This window comes from Microtus pennsylvanicus, chromosome 17, assembly GCF_037038515.1.
Source record: "Microtus pennsylvanicus isolate mMicPen1 chromosome 17, mMicPen1.hap1, whole genome shotgun sequence".
In the NCBI taxonomy this organism is placed as follows: domain Eukaryota; kingdom Metazoa; phylum Chordata; class Mammalia; order Rodentia; family Cricetidae; genus Microtus; species Microtus pennsylvanicus.
Window position 1 is genome coordinate 15,073,120 of NC_134595.1, and position 21,877 is coordinate 15,094,996.

At 50.6% G+C, this 21,877-nt stretch overlaps 1 protein-coding gene across 3 annotated transcripts in view; it reads left to right on the forward strand.

Annotated features, from left to right (window-relative positions):
* Positions 1 to 3,657: 3,657 nt before the first annotated feature.
* The window catches only part of Vstm2b (V-set and transmembrane domain containing 2B), a 32,659-nt gene continuing 14,439 nt past the window's right edge, over positions 3,658 to 21,877 (forward strand). Inside the window, exons 1-4 of one of the 3 annotated variants that reach the window (XM_075951748.1) lie at positions 3,658 to 3,791; positions 4,333 to 4,517; positions 5,535 to 5,564; positions 6,719 to 7,196. In XM_075951748.1, the coding sequence (XP_075807863.1) occupies positions 3,710 to 3,791; positions 4,333 to 4,517; positions 5,535 to 5,564; positions 6,719 to 7,196 (775 nt within the window). In that variant the 5' untranslated portion in view covers positions 3,658 to 3,709. The remainder of the gene's footprint in view (positions 3,792 to 4,332; positions 4,518 to 5,534; positions 5,565 to 6,718; positions 7,197 to 21,877) is intronic. The other 2 variants (XM_075951750.1, XM_075951749.1) reach the window with 2 other exon arrangements.

The following is a 21,877-nucleotide window of genomic DNA, read 5'->3' on the forward strand; positions in this document are numbered from 1 at the left end:
CAGAACAAAGTAAGAGTCCCAGAGTCCCTGCCGACCACCAGGAAATCCTAGCACAGGTGGCCAAGAGCCTCCCCAATGCTTCCAAATGTGTTCCTAGTTCATTACTTTGCCCTAGCACAGCTGGGTGCTAAAGGCCACGAGGAAGGTCCTGCTCTCCCCTCCAATATACATGGGCTCTATCAACATAGAGCTAAACACCTCGCTCTGCCCTTCTCAGAAGCTCCAGGTTTTCTTGTCTTGGAAGAGAGTTGTGTAAGTTTTTGTTTTGTTGTTGTTTAAATAAAGAACCTAAAGTAAGACCGACCTGTGCTAAAGCCTCACTTGGCCACCTTCTAGCTGTGCGACCTTGGGGAAGTTCTACAAGTTCTCTGAGCCTCAACCACCTCGTCTATAATATGGACTGAAACCACGTTGTCTAACTCAGACTCTGTGCTAGACCCCTGTGCTAAAAGCCAGAGATGCCCCAGTGACCAAAGCAGGCAAAAGCTTTACAGACTTTAAGCTGGAAAGACAGTAAGTAAAGACATTGAATCCTATGGTGAAAAGTGGTTTTTTAAAAGAAAAGAATGAAAGGACAAAGGAGTGCTGGGGGAGGCAGCCCCGGACTGCCGAGGCAAACATGAGTTAGAGGTGGATGAGCCTAGCGAAGAAAGTGACTTCTGGACAAAAACCAGAGCATGAGTATTTGGGAGAGGCTAGAGAGATGGCTCAGCGGTTAAGAGCACTGCCTGCTCTTCCAGAGGTCCTGCGCTCAAATTCCCAGCAGCCACATGGTGGCTCACAACCACCTGTAATGAGATCTGGTGCCCTCTTGAGGAAGAGACCTGGTCAATGGTTCTTATCAACTTAGACCATGAAACCCAGTATGGACAAGTTCATCAGAACCGCCACATATGGGCTGCCCACGCATGCTTCAGCATTGCCAGGGCATAAATTTCATTTTCATTTCCTTCGCATCCCAGCTGGACCTGGGACAGTTGATGCAAACGCCGTGGGAGTGGGCCGAGTATGTTGCTTTGCAGGAGAAAGGACCTTGTCCAGGGAAGAGTGAGCCAGGGGAAGGACAGAAAGGAGGAGAAGGCAGAGGGAGGGGAAGGTAAAGGTTGAGAAGGCAATCGTTTAATCTTGGGAGGCCATTGGCATTTGTGCTGGGTGGAGTAGGAGCCACTGCAGACTTCTGAGGAGGTGAAGAATGATGTGATTTATGTTTGAGAAGGACCTCTCAGTTGTCATCCTGAGACCTGATGAGTAGAAAATGCAGCCTGTGTCTGTTGTGCAACAAAAGCGCAGAATGGCAAGCAGCTATTACTATTATTCTACTATTATAGTAACACCAATTTGTGTCATAGGCAAAAAAAAAATTCCACCGGGGGAATAGGTGGAAAGAATCCACAAAACTTCAGAATGACCAAGGTCACTCCTCGCTGCAGGAATTCTCTCCAGGAAGCCTGGTAACAGGTCCCAATCCTGGACTGGCCCTGGTACTAGGAAAGAAGCTTACTACCTCACCAAACAAGCCAACGCATAGAGAGCTAGCTCATGCCATCAGATCCCTGCTTGGAATAAATTCCCCAACTGCCCCTGTAGAACTCTGCTAAGGTCCTGCATCTGTGTAGCATGATACAAGTCTGCCCCCTCCCTTCAAAAGCTGAGGACAGCAAGGGGCGGGCCTGCAAGGTCTTGTATTCACAGACCTATCCTGGTTTCTGAGGACTGGAGGAATGAAGGGGGAGGGGGTAAGGGGGGACGCTGGCTGATGCTGTAGAGGGAGTAGGCAATGGGGACCTTGGAGGAAAGGTCTAGTTGCTCTTCTGTTTGCAAGATTATCAGTGAGTGACCAGAGGGTGGAAATGACTCTTTGGTCATACGAGGAAGAGGAGGGGCAGAGGGATGCAGTACCCATGGTCTTCATTAGTGAGGACAAACTTTAGAAAGGGCTAGCAACCTCTTCTCTGGGTTCCTGACCATTTTGTCTTAGACGAAGATGGCCATTGAGAAATTATTTCCCTTCTGGGTTCACCACGGACAGAGACAGGAGGAGACTTATGCCAGCCTGCAGGGGAAGTTCACTGGGATGTGCTAGCATAACTTCAGGTAAAGCTAAGGAGACCAGACCAGACCATTGGCTGGGGAATCCCAAATTCTGAGGAAAAGAAAGAGAAGAAGCCCAAGGAGAGCTCCAGGGCTCCCCGCTAAGCCATTGTGCCTGGACTGAACCACTCATCCACCCACACACCCCTTAGGAAGGGAGACTGCACTCTCTAGGCGGCTGCGGAGTTGGCCAGGGAATGTTCTGGGACACACAGGCTGCAAAAGTGGGGGGATGGGCTGTGGACCCAACTGTGTATACCACCTCTGCCTCCTGCGTGGAGTGGGGGATTTGCAATAGCTACAGATGGGGCAATGGCTGGGAAGAGCTTGCGAGGACACAGGGCCTGGCTCTCTCCGGGCAAAAAGACCGCCCCCACCCAGAAACCTCCGGAGCCTTGAGTCGTGCCCAGCGCTCCCCATCCCACCCCACTCGCACCGCCTCTGCCGTCACTCACGGCCGCTGCTTGCTGGCTCTCTGGTGCGCTCCGCGCCACAGGCACCTGCTAGCCGGGCTCTGGGCGCTGGGCGCTCAGTTCTGTCTCTCACACTGCGGACTCCTGGTCTTCACTGTCACCTGGCCTTGCTTCTGGCCGGACACAGTGCTCCTCCCTTCTCGCAGTCCTCTGGCGCCCATCCACCCACCATGGCCCGGGTCTGGGCCAAAGAGTGGTGTGGCTTATGGCCCAAACCTGGGTAAGGAGTTGAGGCCCTGGGGGCTGCGGAGAGGCTGGGGGGGCGCAAACGGAAAGCAGGGTGGAGCAGCTCTCTCCAAGGATGGACACACTGGGAAGAAGCCAGGAGTTTGGGTGGGAAGACCCCCCTAAGCAAAACAGAGGCGGGTGGGCCTGCGCCGCAGCCAGAAAGACGGTGGTCGCTCCTAGTGACCCCGCGTAGGGATGGGGGCCAATGAGTGGGGGCGGGGCGGACTCGGAGGGGAGGGCGGGGGTGATGCCGCCAAGGAGGCTGCTCGCCGCCCAGCTACTGACCGCCCCCTCCCTTTTCTCCCCTCCCCCTCTCCCCGCCTCTCTCCGGCTGCGGGTCGGTCACACCGGACCGGCTCTCTCCGCGCTGCACTGGGTCGGACGCCAGGTCTGCGCGCCGCGGTTGAGCGCACACTCGCCTTGCGGAGAGCCGCTGAGAAACCGGCGGGGGCGGCGACGGGGGAGCTCGGCGGGAGCCGGAGGAGGTGGCAGTCGGGAGGCCAGCCAGGAAACCGGGAGGCAGAAGCTGGTGGCTTTCAGGCACTCATCCCGTTCTCCAAGGATGGGTCCTGGCGCAGCCCGGCCACTGCCCGGCCCGCCTGGCAGAGACTGAACTGCGGACCCCCATTTTCCGTGAACCACCGGACCGAAGGAGGTACCGACTAAAGGACCCTCCTGGCACGACTTCGTCTCCTGCGTTCCCCCGCGCAGCGCCCCCCGCCAGACCCGCGCCTTGCCAGCCGGCTAGAAAGCCGGATTGATTGGCGGCAGGCGGCGGCCAGGGGAGGGGGCGCCGTGCGGGGCCATGGCAGGCTCCGAGGAGTCCTAGCCGGAGCTCGAGCCGAAGCCGAGCCCAAGCTGCTGCTGCCGCCGCCTCTTCGCGCCGGGCCCCCGCCGCCGCCGCAACCCTGCGGGAGATGGAACAGCGGAACCGGCTCGGCGCCCTCGGATACCTGCCGCCTCTGCTGCTTCACGGCCTGCTGCTCTTCGTCGCCGACGGTGAGCGCGGGAACTTCGCGACCGCGATGGGTTCAGGGGAATCTTTGCTGGGGCCACGAAAGTCTGCCTGCCGGCTTGGCCACAGTGGAGGAGAAAAGGAAGCGGCAAGCTTCACGGTCTCCAGCGATCCCCGGTGTGCAACCCAGGCTGGGAGTGGGTAGGGGCACGAGAGCAGATGAGGGTCGCCGCGGCTGTGGCGTCCGCTTAGGGAGTCTTTCGGTGGGCCCCCCACTAAGCAGAGGAGGCCTGCAGCGAGCGAAAGTTGGTGCGCCGCAGCCCGGGCTCCAGTGCTGCGGCCCTATCTGCCCTGCACCTTGCGCGACCCGGAGCGAAGCAGCCTGCAGCAAGTGGCGGGTCTCTGATTCCGCCTAGCAGCTGCTCCCTGAACTTTGCTGGCGCTTCGCGCGCTGGGCCGCATAGTAGCTGGGGACAGGAGTGGGGGCAGCCCCAAGGCCGGAGAGCAGGAGATCAACCGCCTCAGCCTCGGGTTGTCCCAAGCCCCCGCCTTTCAGCTGGTCACGCCTCTCTCTCCCGCCCCCAGCAACATTCACCGAAGTCCCCAAAGATGTAACCGTGCGGGAGGGAGACGATATCGAAATGCCCTGCGCGTTCCGGGCCAGCGGAGCCACCTCATACTCGCTGGAGATTCAGTGGTGGTACCTTAAGGAGCCTCCCCGGGAGCTGTTACACGAGCTGGCACTCAGCGTGCCAGGAGCCCGGAGCAAGGTAACCCGTTGCCCAAGAGGCACCCGTGCTTACCCTGCCCCCTCCAGGAGAAAGGAGGGTTACCCTTACAGGGCGCCGCCCTGTCGCGCAGCCACCACCCATCCTCTGCATCTCCACAGCATCGTCAAAGTCGGCGGCTGTCCCCAGAGGCCGTCTGTTCTTAACATTGCTTCCTTCTCCGTAACCTCAGGGAACTCCCTTCACGCCCAGCCCTTGAAAACCCACACCTGATCCAGTTTGGCGGCTCAGGCTCGCTAGCTCCGGGACTGTACTCTGATGGGTGCTGGCTGAAGAAAGATCACTTGGTTCTATTGGTCTTTCCTCCGCCACCCAAGGCGTTAGGGCTTGAGGCCAAGGGGTTCAGCTCTCCAGATTGCATTTACATGGTAGAGAGAACACGGTATCTGAGAACGGGTATCTGAGGAGCTGACCCACCCTCAGTGGCTGGAAAATCTTGCAGTCTGCCCCATAACTCACACTCGCACTCCGGTACTCACTCACACCCACAGTGTCCCGGGATCACACTCAGAGTTCCTGTTCTCATTTTCCTCTGGCACGTATTCACACATACCAGGCTGCCAAGGCCTCGGTGATGCTGGACCCTCCATCCAGTTTGTCACATGTTCAAATTAAGTGGAGGGTTTAGAGGAAATGAGTAGGAGAAAAGACTCCTTCCTTTGCACGCTCCTGGCCATCCAGTACCCACTCTGGACAGCAGACAGGCATGTGTCAGGGCAGCCACTGCTTAGCCAAACAAGGTGTTAGCCACAAACCTGCTCCTCTCTGGTACACTGCGGGAATCCTAACGTATCTGGTGCCCTCCACCATGCCACACCCCATGCAGTTAAACTCCCAGCCCACCTGCAGAAAGTCTCATTGTCAAAGACAGATCAAAGTTTCCCCATGCACAAATGCCACCTGCTTAATCAATCTCTCTCTCTCCCTCCCTCTCTCCCCCTCCCTCTCCCTCCTCTCTCTCCCCCTCCTCTTCTCCCCCCCCCCTTCTCTGCATTTTAGGTAACAAATAAGGATGCAACTAAAATCAGCGTAAGTGTGGAGCCCAGTATGGGCCGCGGGAGACCCCTTCTGGCCGCTTTGCACTCCGCAGCTCCCTCCCCTTTAGAAAACCTTTGCGGCCAAGCAATGTGTGCTTTGCTACCACAGGGAAGCACTATAGGCTACTTGGCGTATCTGTGCGCCATCTGTCGCTAGTAGAGGAATTAGGTTGTCTTTTGTGTAAATCAAGGGTCCAAATCCGAGTCCCCAAACCCCGCAACAGTAAACTCACCCTTTGCATAGGCTCCTGGCATGCACCTGCTCTTGACTTCTTGGCTGTCATTTCTTCCAAGACCTCGAGTGTGGCTCCTTGCTCAGACTGCTTGTGGCTCCCACTTCCCATCCCCTTCTGCCTCACCCTGCACATGCACCAGGCCCTCTAGAAGCACCCTCTGCTCCTCCATCTATCTCCTCTTCTAAGGACAGCATAGTTGTGGGCTTCTGGGGGCTGTTTCTTATGCAGCGAGGATGTGTAGGGTCTGTGGCGCTGGAGATTGGAAGTAGCAGGGCCTGAAAACAAGCCTCTTTGCAGACCCAGTTGAGAGGTGAGGGGTTGTGCCTGTGTTTGATGAATCTTAAGATATCCACCAAGCCAGGAGGACTTTTTCAGGGCTCTTAACAAGTGGTCAGTCTTAAGCAAGGCAAGGGCCAACTGTAAATTACAGGGCAGGGGATGTGTAGTTGTGCATGCTACAGGCAAGATGGACACACCCCAGGCTCTCTGGATTCTAAGTAAAAGTGAGCGTGATTTCGGGTATATGTAGGATGTCCCAGAGCAGTTAGGCTGGGCTTTAAGGTGCAGGAAGGATGTGGATGGTTCGCCACAGAGAGCCCCAGTCTGAAATTTCTTGCAAATTATGGAGAGTTATACGTTCTGAAGGGGAAATGTGGGAAACCATAAGAAAGAGTAAATGTGAGGTGAGACTGCTAGGAATTGGAGACCAACACAGTGCGCACGCAACACAGTGTCTAGGCAGAACTGAGAGCCCGTTGCCACCAGTTGAGATGTATTGAGGTATTAGGAAATATTGGGATGCTGTGGCAATTGGGATCCTATTGGCACAGTGATAGGGGAACCAAGATCCCCAGTCACCAAAGCAAATGTGGAGCTCACTGGTCAGGCCTCTAACCAGGCTGTCTTACAGACCGTGCGTGTCCAGGGCAATGACATCTCGCACCGCCTTCGGTTGTCTGCTGTACGACTGCAGGACGAAGGAGTTTATGAGTGCCGTGTGTCGGACTACAGCGACGACGACACTCAGGAACACAAGGCCCAGGCTTTGCTGCGCGTGCTGTCTCGGTTCGCACCGCCCAACATGCAGGCTGCTGAGGCAGTGTCCCACATCCAGAGCAGTGGCCCGCGGCGACACGGAGCCCCCAGCGCTGTCAGCTCCAGCAATGCAGGCACCGCTGTCCGCACCACCTCTGAACCCGGGTACAGCGACAAAAACCCACCTCCTGGGAGCCCTCCCTCTAGACCAGAAGTTCCGGAGGCAGCCGCGGCTGCTGCCGCTGCCTCTGCGACCCACACAGTCACCACCACTGCTGCAGCAGCTGCTGCTGCTTCATCAGCTTCATCACCATCAGACCAGGCTTTCGTTCTGCGCCAGAGGCACGGTTCCGGTAAGAGCGGGCCCCAGAGGGGTCGTGTACACTCGGGAGAGCGGGAAGAAGGGAGGGGACCGGCTAGGACATTGTCGGATAGTCTTATCGCAGCGGCAGTTGTATGTGCGGGGCGGGGGCGGAGGGGGCACAGCGGGCGCCTTTCTTGTGTTCTCTGGGCATTTTCCCAGTCCTGATTCTTAGCCCGTTGGAACATCCTACCAAGTATATTCATGACTGTGTAGGCTGCCCTGTCTGGCTCTGAGGCTGGATTGTAAAGGCATTCTGTCTTGGGCAGCGTTGGGAGCTGTATACTCAGACCCTCAGGTTTTGAAAGGTATTTCCCAGGTGGGGTACTGGCTCATTTTGATCGAGAAAGAAAATAGTAGAAGCAGGCATTTTGTCTTTGTTAATTGGTGGCATTGAACTGTCCTTTAAGGTCCAGGAAGTTCGGCTGTGTAGCCTTTGCTCAGTGGTTTCTAGGTGTGGCCTTATACCCGGCTGTAAATTCTGTATGTACCCAAGACTTCCAGTTCTCCTTGGTTCCAGAGGGAAGAGAGTTGAAGATGGAGCATTGTACCCGTTATAAAAGCATACAGAGGCTGATACCCACTTTCCTAGGGAGCTAAAGTCTGGGGAGGTAAGGAGCTGAAGTTAGGCGTTGTCAAACTAGAAATCAGAAAAAGGAACTGCTGCCCTGGTTTTGGGCCCCTGGGGGATCTTGGATAGCGGTAGTGAGGGTTTAGCATGCCCAGAAAAGCTAAAACTACTGTGCCAAGTACCTCTTCTCCCAAGATGCCTCCCTCTCCAACCAAACTCAGCCGGTGCTCCAGTGCTCACTCCTAGTGTCTGATTTTAAATAATTCACCCCTGGTCTGAACCCCTCTTCTCAGTCTTTGCAGTGCATGTTTCCCATGAAAGGAATCTCTACTGGTATTACAACATGAAAGTCTAGGGGAGTCGTAGAGCTCTGATGGCTTGGGACACACTGTCGTGCCCCAGGTTGGCTATTCTGAGAGTACAAGCTCCTGGACTGTCGTCACTGAATCTGAGGCGACAAGCCTCACATCACTTTTTATCCTACCCTCTTGCTGATCCTTAAGCCCTTGAACATTTGGAAGCGGCTGGTCCGTTCTGAGCATCAGTTCAGCCTTGTTTTCCCTTAGTTATTTTTCCTGTGGGAGACTGTTCTGTGTCTCCCCCTTCCTTGGGAAACTGCTGTGTGTGTGTGTGTGTGTGTGTGTGTGTGTGTCCCTCCTGAGAGCCTTGCTATGACTGTCTGTATCTCCCCCAAGGGATTCTGTTTTGTGACACAAACATACACCACACACACACACACACACACACACACACACACACACTCCAACAGTATCTTATTCTGTTCTGTGTCTCATCTTCCCTGTGTGAATCTACCGTGTCTCTCCTCTGGGAGACATAACCGTGTCCCCATTATTTGTGAGTAATTTTGTCACTTTTAGCTCCAGGGACCTATAAGAACCCTTCCAGGCCCTGGGAAAGATGGGTCGTCTTCAAAGAACTCTCAGCTCTCCTGTTTAACTTGGGATGCTGTACCATCTGTATAAATTTAAAGTGCTATGACAAAAATACCAAAATGTCAGTAGCTCAAACACAATCCAAATTCATGGTCTTTGTTGCATCCCATCTTATTCTGGGGTGGGAACAGCATATTCTGTTCAGTCATTCAGAAACCCTGGCTGGCAGACTGTATTAGCTCCAGCAAGTAGCTCCAAAATCTCTCTGGGAAGCACCATATAGCAGCATGTAAGCATGTGGGGAATAGAGATAGAAATGTCCCTTCGACCCAGTTCTAGGAGAGAATGGAACCCTAAGGCTATAAGATATGCATGGTGCATAGTGAATTCACTTATTTCCTGTATATTTAGAATGACTCTATGTGTGTAGTATTTGTGAGAAACTGAAGAAGGTGTCTCTCAAACCATTCTGTAGTGCTCCATTTTTTTTTCTGAGAAAAATCATTCAGGAATGGCAAGTTGGGTTTCTAAGACCAGGCCTAGAGGTGGTAGACATCACATCTCCCCGCCCCCCATTCACTGACCACATAGATGCACGTCTTTGGGGGAAATATACTGGTTGTCTTGACAACTACTTTCCAGCTTCATCTCTCTGCAGTGTAAGAGGGCACAATTTTTGAAAGAACTGAAAGTCTCTATGTAGCATTCACTGGGTGTCTTAAGAAAGTGTTCATTGACTCATGCTATGATTGGCTTAATTGCTGCTGATTAAAAGACCCTCTGCCCTTTCCCCTCGGAAAGTAGGAAATAAATATATGTGGTAGACTGGAGAAAACCTCTGGAATGTTCCCCAGAGCAGTGACAAAAGAGATAACATGAAAGTCCAGATAAGAGTTAGGTTTGTGCCATCTAAGCTTTGTGTGTTGTGTCTTTTGGTAAGTGGTTTAGCATCTCTGTAAAATGGACAGTGTTAGGTCTGACGCTGGGAACTTCTGTGCGTACATGTTTACCATCATTACTGTGGCCTTAACTGCTCTGGATGGATAGGAGAAAATGAGCAAGCTAACAGCTGGAGAGCAAGCTGTAGAGGGACCTTAAGAGATGAGTGTCACCAACAGGGTTGATTGGAGACTTTGACCCAGGAAGTACCATGTACTAGAGAGTCATGAGAGTGATCTTGGCCACACCCATAAAATTGTAATGAGACCAAGGTTGTGAGCTCATTCCTGTTGGAAACCCCTTTTCTTTTGTTCATACCTGGCCCTTGAGAGCTACTACACTGGCCTTGAGAACCAAGCACAGCCAGTCTGTGTTGGATGAGTTCATCCAGTGGAGTTGGATGTAGCAACCAGGTTGGGATTTCTGTTTGTCTTTCTTGTGGGGACAGCCGTTTTCAGTACCATTCAGAAAGCACAGGCAGCTGGGCTCCCTGTAGGCCAGACAGTGCAGTACCATTGCGCTGTCTGGCTCTTGTTATTTCTATCACCCAGTAACCTTTGCCAGCTTCTACACAGGCCAAGAAGTAGCATATCTCAGACCAAGCCCTGGTTTCTCTCCAGCTCCCTATTGAAGATGCAACATGGTCAGATGAAGTCAGTAAATCTGTGTACTTCCCCCATCCCTGTGCCCTCTCTTAGGGGAGTCACTTAGTTGTAGGTACCCACTATGAGTCTGGAGAAGTGGTACATGTGACCTCTAATATGCAAACACACCTAACAGCTTTGATTCCAAGGAGGGAACCACTCCCAGTGGGTGAAGTTGAAACATTTAGCGTGTTTGCATGGTGGGTATTAACCTTTCTGCAAGACTTTCCTAGGCTCATGGCCAGCTCTGGGTCCCCAGGGAGGCAGCAGGTTCAAGGATATCTCGGAACTTCCAACAGCAGGAGACCACAGCATGTTCTGAGCCTGTCTCCCCAGCTCCTTTCCAGTGCGCAGATCTAAGCCAGAGAGGCCCATTGCTCTTGGTTAACAGGCAGACATGTTTATAGTGCTTCTCAGTCAGGATGCTGGCAGAGCAGATGGCACAGTCATGCAGAGTCACTGAGGGGCATTGGCACAGGGTAGTTAGGAAGACAGAAGCAGGGTTAGGCCAGCCAGCATAGGAAGGTTGTAAGTCCCCAGAACTGGCAGCAACAGGAGCTGTTAGTGTCCATGGAACACAGATTGGGGGTGACTAGGGGAGGAGGAGCTGGGATGAGATTGGCAGCAGTCAGAGCAGCTGGGGGACAATGTTCCATGATCAATTCTGTAGTCTCAAGGTCTCAATGGAGGGACTCAGTTGGCTTTCCATGACCCAACAAGGACCTCATTCCCCTCTTGCATGTTTCTGGCCTCCTATTAGCCAAACCCTTTTGAAAGCCAAGGACAAGGGCATCTGGAGGAAGCTGTCTAGAGAGGTAAGCCCCAGATCTTAGAGCTCAGTGAAGAAGGTCAAATGGAGGATCCAGGGGACTGGAAGTGTCACCCCAGCCTTGGTGTAGTACATCCTAACCCTTTCAGATCAACAACTTCAAGAGAGTGGCCCTGCCCCCCTCTCCACATGGTGTCATACACAGTTGGTCCTAAAAGACCTTCCATGCCTGTATCTGTGAAGTGAGCTATTTCAGCACTGCCAGGAAGAAGATACAGGACAGCTTGCTCAAAGCATTGCCACATTGCCCCTTTCCTACTCATCAGCCAGGAAAGGAAACCTCTTCTCTACTCACCCATGCCCAGCATGGCCGTGTATGTATTTACACTAAAAGTTTGTTTGAAAATCTCACTCATTTCATGTCTCATTCGTCAAGAGACGTTTTAGTACATATACTTAAAAGTAGTCATGATTGAGTTAGCAAAGCAGATCAGGCAGAGAGGGCTGTGTCTGTTCCTCACAGTGTGAGCCAGCCTGGCTACTCATGTGAATGCTGATCCACTGTCATGAATTCTTAGCTGCCGGTTGCCATTGGGGGAGACAGAGTGTCTTCCAAACACTTCTAATGGAGGAAGGGCACCAAGGAATCCAGCCCAGCCTCAAGAAACAATATAGCTGACAGCAGAAAGACTTCCATGTTGGCAAGATGTTTCCTTCTGTGGGGAACTTGGGATCTGACTGCGGTGAGCGAGCCTCTAACTAGCCTCAGGGCTCCAGTACCACGGAGAAGCACCACAACCCCCGGGATGGCTGTGTCTGGATGCAGAGAACTAGATGCTTCCAATATCTATCTCTTTTTTTCCCAATATTTCAATTAATGGTGAGAAGACAGTTAAGGCCATGGGTGTGACTGTGGTGTTCTGTGGTGGAGAGGCTGTTTCTGCTGGGAGCCATGGGAGGGTACATCCTTGGGTGTTGCCACGGCAACCATAAACCATGACCAAATGGGACTGTGACTGAAGTAAAAACGCTCACTCTGCCTTAACCTGCGCCCTGGGTAGATGACAAAGCCGGCACAGTGGCACCAGGGTGGTGCTGGAGAGTCAAAATGCTGCAGAATCCCGTCACAACAGCAAGGCTAGGAACCCTGGGCCCAGAAGGACTTGTAGACCACTGTACATCTGTTCTTCCCTCAAGTTCTGATGTGACATTAAGGACCTCATTTTAGGAAGGAGGAAAAATGTCTAGTAAAGGATGTCCTCAGAAGAGGAAGGACTCGGTGAGCATCCCGAGGGAGAAAAAAAAATGAAAGGACTTTGTGAAAGGAATATTGGAGGCTCACAGCTGGTAAGAGACAGCTGCGTCTTCCTGAATAGTGGCAAAATCGTGTCTTATCAGTGATAGGAGGCTCTCCCTCCCAGCCAACCACTGGGATTCTGTCCAGACCAGCCTCATGACTCCCATGAGTGAGGACCAGAAATGGCAGCTATGGGCTATTGATGTAATCACGAGAGGCTTCCTACAGGCAGACTGTTTCCAGGCTGGAAAGAGTCAGTTAGGGATGATGGCCTCTTAGCATAGCTGATGCCCAGAGAGGTTCTAGATTCTCCTATAGCTCCCTCTCTATGATGTGCTACGAAGGCTGCATGAAATGGAATGGGTTTGCTCTTATATCTACCCATGAGTGGCCCAGCAGCTCACAGCCTAGTCCTTCTTCTTGCTTAGAGATCCCCAATAAATACTAGCTGCTCCTGCAGTGTAATGATCATAATAGTTACATCTGCTTTTACGGAGCACATATGCCTGCCACTGACCTCTACCGTCCACAGCAGTTCTTCCCTTTATTCCCAAGAACACAGTCCCTTCTCCAGTTTGTTCCTGAAACCCAGATTCTTTCATCCACAGTAATGGCAGCCCCCAAGAGAAGAGCCAAGTGCCAGACTTTCTAAATGTCACCAGGAGCCAAACCACTAAGGAGCTTCTCATTAAATACACCAGGAGCACATTTTTAAAGCTCTGAATGTTAAGGATTCCCCAAGCATCCTCAGGGATAAACGGGGTCAAGTGCTTCTGTAATATGATATTGATTAGTCCTGCTCCATGTGGACAGTGGTGAGGGCTTGCCTGTGGTCTAAACCTCAGAGCTTTATGGAGATGCTAGCAAGGTCTTAAGATATTTTTGCAGCACAGGGGGAAAGCGTATTATCTGTTTTATTCCCCTGTGCTTGATGATGCTTCCCAGGTATCTCTTGCAAACTCATCTAGAAATGCAAAAAGTCTTACACAAAAGCTGCAAGGAAGTTGAGAGTGAGCCAGTCTTGTGCTTCCTCCCTATCCCTACCCATTCCTTAGGGAGGATCTTCCTCAGAGTGGTGCTTCCTGGGAAATGAGTCTGGTGGATTTGGTAGTTTAAAGGAAGATGTAAATACCAAAGAGGATTACTGCCTTGGGTTCCTCCAAGGCTAGGGTTAGGCTGATGTGGAACACTGACTGATGGAACAGACTGAGGGAAGCAGTTGACAATGGGCCAATCCTCAGTAACTTGTTGAAATAGAAGACTGGAGCTTGCCTATGTCCTTCATGCAATAACCCTTGAGACACAGGCTACCCCCAAAACATGCTCAGATGGGAGTAGTCTGAAACGATTGGATTTCCTGTTCTCTCTTTACCACCATCTAGGATGAAACATAAACGGTACTTTACTCTAGCTAAAAGGGGCTGCTGATGCTATTCCCTTAGCAGACTTGCCTTGGTGCCAGGTGTCTGTTCAAAACAAGAAGCTGTGTCAGTGACTTTTCTCAGCACTGTGACAAGCTGTAGTAATAGGAGCGACGGGGCTGCGTCCCCAGCACCCTAGCCGCCTGGCTAGCTTATACCCCGAAATAATTACACGGACACTGTATTCTTTTAAAAACTGCTTGACCCATTTCTATCTAGCCTCTTCTGGGCTAACTCTCGCACCTGGACTAGCCCATTTCCAATCAGGTGTGTAGCACCCCAAGGTGCGCTCATGGGCAAGATTCTAGCCTATGTCCATCCTGGGTCGGAGCTTCATCGATGGCGTCTGCCCAGGAGAGGGGAGCATTGCGTCTCTGCTCCAGAGCACAGAGCTGTCAAGTCTGAGATCACTTCCTCTTCCTCCCAGAATTCTGTTCTGTTTACTCCTCCCACCTATGTTTTAACCTATGAGGGCCAGCCAAGCAGTTTCTTTATTGCTTAACCAATGAAATCAATAGATTGATATATGACACTCCCACATCAACAAGCTACCTGATAGACGCATCATTTGTATTTATGTCCAGGGTTTCAGAGGGTACAGCCAATCATGGGCAGGGAATCTGTGGCAGCTGAACACTGTGTTTTGTGATCCAGTGGCTTCTCACACAGGAAGGAGAGAGCTCAGCTTGGAAGAAAGGCTGTAAGCCTCCAAGGCTTGCTTCCTTTGACCCACCTCCTCCAGCCATGCCTTCCGTCCTAATGGTTCCATTCCTTAACTTCAGGACAGTGTTACCAGTTGACAACCAAGTTGAGGACTATTTGCATGAAGGAAGCCACAACAGAAGCCAAAGTGGACATGTCAGAAGCTCTTTCCCACTCCAAACTCGAGGGTCCTTCTCTATCCATCTCAGAAGTGGTCATTTGTTAGAGGACTGCCTCAATGTTCCGACCACTCAGGAGTCTTCGAAGGCTGATTGTTAGCAGGACACGTCTTACCAACACCAAACTGTCCACCCCGTGCTGTTAGTGAGTAAGGGCAGGGGAAGGACCTGGGTCAGTCAGTTCTCTGGCATGCCTCCCGTGCTGCCCATCCCTGTAGACTTAAAGCACAAACCCAGTAAATGCTAGGACAGCTTGGGAGGGAGAAGCAGCCGCCATCACGCATGACCACTTCCTTGGTCCCCCTGACATTTTAATCATTCCCGTGGTTCAGCTAGCTCAACTGCAGGCAAACCTGGGTTTGAATGCCAACAAATTCTATGTCTGGGCCCTGGAGCTCCAACCACCCAGAATCACAGTGTACAACCTTCCTTTCCTAAGCACCGTATTTTCTCCCGATACTGTCCACCTCTGTGCCTTGGAATCTTGGCTTCGTCGTTAGCCATAAGTGAGTACTCTCCTCTGTGTGGAACCAGGTCCCAGGCTGGAGGACAGCTGGCTGCATCACAGGAGGCCGTCTGCTAATTTTCAAAATCAGATGAATGAAACACCTGACAGAACAAGGGAGGATTTATTTTTGGCTCAATTTCAGAGGCGTTGGTTCATGTGGTGGTTTGAATGAGAATAACTCCCAGAGACACAAATATTTAAATACTTGGTCTCCAGTCGGTAGCGCTGTTTGGGGTAGTTTTAAGGAGGTGTGGCCATGCTGGAGGAAGTGTGTTACTGGGAGTGGACTTTGAGGTTTCAAAGCCATGCTCTATTCTCAGTCCGCTGTCTGTTTCCTACTTATGGATTGAGATGTGGACTCTAGGCTTCTGCTCTCAGCATCTAGTTCCTGCTGCTTTGCTGCCTCCACCCCACCATCATGGACTCTCATCCTCTAGAACCATAAGCCCACATAAACTCTTCTATAAAGTACCTTGATTATGGTGTTTCATTACAGCACTAGAAAAGTTACTAATATAGTTCTTCATGGTGGGTGGAGAAACAGAAAAAAAAGGACATTCTTGTACTCAGCTACCCTTCTCTGTTTGTCCCATTGAGTCCTTTAGCCCATGTGTTGTCTAAGGTTTCTGTCCTGCCTGGTTTCTGCACTCATTAAGTCCCAAAGAAATCACACAGAGGTCTACATTAGTTATAAACTGATAGACCTAGTAACTCAGACATCTTATTAGCTCTTATAACTTATATTAGCTTATTATTCTTGTCTATGTTAGCCACATGGCCTGGTGCCTTATTCTGCGAGGCAGTCACATCTTGCTTCTTCTGTAGATGGATCACGACTGCAGAGGAATGGGCTTTCCCTCTTCCCAGAATTCTCCTCTTCTCATCGCCTGATTGTCCCGTTTATATCTCCTGCCTGGCTACTGGCCAATCAGCGTTTTATTAAAATACAATTGACAGGGTACAAACCATTGTCCCGTAGCACCCATGCATAGTGTCACCCACAGTCATGGTGGGTCTTCTTCCCCGAATTACTCACTTTTGGAGCGCCCTCCCTGACACACCCGCAAGTTAGACTCACCAATCTCCCAGGAACTTCCGAATGCATTAAAGTCAACAGTGAAGATCAGTCATCACGGGATGTTTACAGAGCATAGAGCCCAGTATCTAGGAAACACGAGGGGATGCCATCTAAAGTTTATGTGGGAATGGCATTAAGTGTCTAGATCATCCAACAAGCTAGGGACGTCAATGTGCGACTTATCCCAGGAGTGCCATCTTCCCTCCTATCCACCAGTGAACCTAATGGTGGTGAAAGGAAGGTGGGGGAAGTTGTTGGGGCTTCCGTACAGAAAGTATGGAGCATTTGCAAATGGCTCAGGGAGTTGTGTGCATTCTCTCTGCCGTTTGTGAAGGGTGGGCACCATGCAATCATCTCCGCCCGTCTAGGGCTATTTTCCACGAATTGAGCTCTCTAGTGAGCAAGAACAGCTTTGCCACAGTTTCCCATGCTCCTCTAGAAAACTGAATCCCTAATTCTAGCAGGTTCATTGTAGGGCTGGCTGTGCCAAAGTCGTTCCTTGGGAAAGCCTTACCCAAGCTGTAGCGGTTTGTGCCTGGTTGTGCTTTGGTATCCAGGCTGCCATTTGTGGGGTACCGTTGTGATGGTAAGAGGCAGGACGAAGGAGCAAGGATGCCAGGCTTGGAGGAACAGCTGGGTTGTGCAGCAGGAGATGGCTGTCTCTCCATGGCAGATGGAAACAAAAGGAAGAAGGCCCTTTATGGTGTCAGGTAGCCACAGAGCCTTGAGGAAGACCTGGATTATTGGGATGGGAGAGGCTTGACATCCCCTAGGAGAGAAGCACAAAACCACTTTTGTGTTGGGAAGCACCATGCCTTGCAGTTGGTGGTGATGGGCAGGCACCTTCGCAGGCACAGGCCTGCTTTGTATTCCTGTATCTTGTTTTTAGTACAGGAATCTGCCCATCTTTCTCAATGTGGCATCTGTGCCCAGAGATTGCCAATAAGGAGCCACATGGCTCCCAGGGACACATGAGAAAACAGAGAAAAAGATGCTACTGCCAGGAGGTACTGGGAGAGTGAATGGTCTACACGAGGAACCACAGGGCAGGCCCCTGACCCCTGTCCCATTCTTTAGGCCCACACCAACCTGCCTCTGAGTGGCACAGAAAACCACCGCAGACACACACAGCACAGTCTACTTCCTGGTGCTGGACAGCGCTCGATAGAGAGCACCTCCTTCAGCTGACTCCTGTCTATCACCCATAGCTGTAATGTCAACTCCTCCTCCCCACCCCAGACAAAGTTTCACTGCGTAAAACAGCCCTGGCCATCCTGGCACTCACTCTGTGGACCAGGCTGGCCTTGTACTCACAGAGATCCACCTACCTCTGCCTCCTGAGTGCTGGGCATAACAGTGTGTGCCACCGCAACCTGACTGTAATGTCAGTTCTTTATAGAAACTTACTATAATTGATTTTGTACAAATGACCCCTTATCCCAGAAGAAAGCACTTCAGTAAGCCCAGGGAGGGGAACTAATGCAATAGCAGGGCTGAAGGTGTGGTTCCTGATCTGCCCAATGCCTCCAGACGTGCACTGCGCAGAGTCAAGGGAGAGACACCCCACCTGAGGGGAAAGTTATGGTGTAACATTCAGATAACTGTAAAGGTGGTAGTTGGGAGAATGGTGTCCAAGACCTGGTAACCAAGGGCCTCACCTGAAATTTGAAGTTCTCAAAGTCCCGCGATGCAGTCTCTTGGCTCAATAGCATAACACTTCCTGTCTCTCTTCTGGAGTGCAAGCCTAACTTAAGTATCCCCTCTACCCAGAGCCACGGAGGGCAATGCTTCTGTGTGTCCATGGCCCTGTATTCATTAGGCCTGGAGCCAGTTCACTCATTCATTCATCTTCCAGTGTCCACCAGACATCTTTCATATGCAGAGACAGCTGTGTACCCTGTGAACACAGTTTAAATATAGGCTCTGAGGCCTGAGAGTCTTACAGGAAAACTAACCCATGCCGCCAAAGCTAAAATCCCCTGTTATGGGTGCCATGTTAGAGGAAGACCCAGAGGAAGCTACCTTTGGCAGCTAGGAATGTTGGAGGAGGGCTTGATCTAAAGAGGGACAGTTAAAGTTAGAGGCCCTCATAGATGCAGAGATAAGGGGTCTCTGTCCCAAAGGGGGCCATGGCAGTGCAGTGAACTGACTACTGTAAGCTACCTAGTCTGTCATCTGCAGAGTGGGGATGGTGGCTCCTGCCCTGCTCACCTCAGCAGAAGACACCCAAGGAGCAGTAACTGAGAATAGTGCCTGGAAGGGCTTTGTGAGCAAGAAGGAAGTTCAGCTCCTCTTCTCCGTAGGCATCATCCTTTCAAACACACGGCAGTGTCTGTTGTGTTTGAAGCTAATACTTGACTTTCTTGGGAAAGTCAGCGATTGTTTGAAGGGGGTACCTGACCAAGCCCTGGAAAGTAGAAAGTAGAAAGGGGAGGCAGAGCACTGGAGTTAGAGGTCAGCCTCTTGTGGTCCCCTGCATCCGAGTAACTCATTAGAGGGATGCTAGAGCTCAAAGGAAGAGAAAAGGGGAAAGAGAAAGTGGGGAGGATAGCATCAGACCCCTAATTCCTCATCCTCACTCCATCTCGTTCTACTCCAGAGTCTTCGTGGTCCCCCTCCTTTCAGCCTGGGTGCTTCTTTAGCCACCTAAACTCACTCTAGGCTTATCCAAGAAGACCAAACCATTGAGAGACTAGAGTGAGTGCGGAAAGTGCAGCCAGGACATAAATAGGAAGGGCAAGTACTTTTTCCCTTTGCCCAACATCTTGATGCATTGACATCATGGAACTCAGAGCTCCAAGAGAGTGAGGCCTCTCTGTGGGCACAGCACTGGCCTAATCTAGTAAATTAGATAGGGAGATTGCTGGGACCTTGTTACCACTATTGTGTAGCCTACTCAGTCACTTTCCCCTTTGACCTCTGCCTTCACACATGTAAGATGAGAGGCGTGCAGAGCAGTAGGATTCTGTTTCTTGTTTGGGGGGGGGGCTGTGATACTGTTTAAGCCATTGTGAGTATAGGGCAGGCTTCATCCTCCTTGGTGCTGATGTGAGCCACCATGTCTGTCTGTGATTGGTAATATTTAAATTGAGGAACCCTTACAAGGCATAGTGGTGTACGTGCATATAATCCCATCACTGGGGACACTGAGGCAGAAGGATTTGGTATTCAAAGATATAGAATGCTACACAATGAGATGAAGGAAAGGGAAAGAGGGAAAGAGTGGGAGAAATCGATTCTAGGAAATTAAGGAATCCTTGTATAGATAGATGTCTCTGGTACCTTATATGAGAATTGAGAAGGAACAGGAAGGCACAACACAGAATATTGCAGCACCTTATTCTCCAATCAAAACAACTCTGCTTTTCTCTGCTTTCTATTTTGGAGCTTACATATTTAAAAATTACCAAACTTGTCAGCACTCTGGATTTGTGTCATTTATTACATCAGTTACAAATGGAGACCTTAGAGGTATGTTACTCCCGTTCTCTACTTCCAGCAGCACCAAGCCTCTGGCAACTGTCTCAGTACTTGCTTGGGGTCAGTTGGGTGAAGAAGGAGAACTTGAAATGGGGATAGGAGATCTGCATACCACTGCGGGTTACAGTGAGGTCGTGTGGGTGGAGGACTGAAGGCCCAACCTAGCATGTAGCCATTGCTGGTGAAGAGAGAGCTATTTTACAGCTTAGTCTTGTAGATTGGTTGTGTAGGGGGCATACTCAGAGTGTTGTATGGGCTAACTGAATCCCATCCCAGGATATGCCCTGACAATTATGGCAAATAAGTCAAAAACATAATGGGAGAGACAAAGGAGACACAAAATCCATGGGATGAATCTCTGAGATTACCTCCCATCAAGAAAAACTGTTTTTAAGTTGACCATGTAAAGAAAGAGGGTAGTGACCTCTAGGAAGGGGGGATAACATGTGCAAATGCCCTGTGGTATAGCATATAGTCGGGAAATTCAAGGGCCTGACAAAGGGTTAGTCTGACTCTGTAAAGAAAACAAGGACTCAGAGTTTACTGGTTAAATAAAACAAACATGTAAGACATCAAGAGCTTTTGCTTTTCCTCTGAAGGCTGTGGGATCAGAGCAAACAGGATGGAACAAGGCAGGATCCTTTGGAGATGACGGCTCCAGCCACAGTGTGGAGTCAGAGATAGGCAGTGTAGCTGGGGGAGAACAGTGCCAAGAGACACCAGTGGGGGGGGGGCTAGTTAGATGAACAGGTATATGGATGCACACATGGGAAGTGGGGTGGGTGGGTGGAAAAGCAAGTAGCCTGTAGGTGAGCTTAGGGAAGGGTTTGTAAATGGGTGGACTTGAGATAGGATGCTCATGAGGAAGTATGAGTGGATGGAATGATGGATAAGAGGATGCAGTAGGGGAGAAGGGATGATGAGGTGAGTGAATGGATGAATGGGTAAATGTATCAGGACTAGAAAGAAAAATTAGTAGGTAGTAAGACGTGGAAGAGAGATTTGTAAGTCAGTAGAAGGAGAATTTGTAATTTTCCTCGCTTTAACAAAATATCCAACACAAAACAATTTAAGTAATGAAAACTTGGTTTGGGTCTCATGTTTTCAAAAGATATTTGTAGATCTAAAGTGGGGGTAGAGCAGTGTTTCAGGAGCATATATTGGAGCAGAGCTGCTCACTTCATGTCACCAAGGAAACAAAGAACAAGGCTTGCACAGTATACAGTCCCCCTAAAAGACCTTCGGTGGCCCATCTCCAACCAGACCCCACCTGCAAAGATGTCCATCCCATCCCAATAATTCCATCAAATTATGAATCAAATCCATGAATGAGCCCTCATGATAGCATTATGTCTCAATGAATAGATCTGCCAGTTGAGGCCAAACCTTCAACGTGTGAGCCTTTGGGGCAAAAGAAGTTCAAATCTAAGCTGTAACAATTGGTAACGGTCTTAGAGAAAGGTAAAGGGGACGTGGGTGGTTAAACATGGACAGATGAGTGGGTTGAAAATGGATGGAAAAAGTAGCTGCTCGGTAGGTGAGAAGAGGGATGTGGCAATAGGAGTGTAACTGGATGAAAGGGGAGAGAAGGACAATTGGATCTATAGATAAAACATGGGTGGGAAGATGGGTGAGTTGCATACCAGGTGAACCTTGCAGGATAGGTGGGTTGTAGCTGCCAACATGCCTAGGTGAGGAATTTCTAGAATCTGCATCAGGAAAGATGCCATAGAAAGAAAGGTCCTAGACAGTGGTATAATCAGAATTCCATGCTAGTCCATGTTCTGTGTCTACCTCTGAACCACAGGACAGGACAATATGTTAGGCAAAGCTGGGGCACAGCTAGTCCCTAGATTAGCTTCTGAGACAGGTATGCTGTACCCTATGGTGATTGCCTGGCCCCAGATTTGTTGATGATCATCGAAAGATATTGTAGGTTTGTCTCCTCAGATATTAAAAGATACACAGTCTCCAGGTACGTAAATGTGTAACTAACTGTACTTGCTTTAGAGATTAATATAACAATAAAATATGCAAGGCTGTATTTCACGATGTGTTCTATTATAGAGTCATATTTTTATGCATGACACATCCTGGGAAGTTCCTTGACACTAATCTTATTTCATGAGCATGTGTTATAGAATTTTCCAAGCACCATCCTTGGGCAATTAAAATGCATTAACTAACTATTG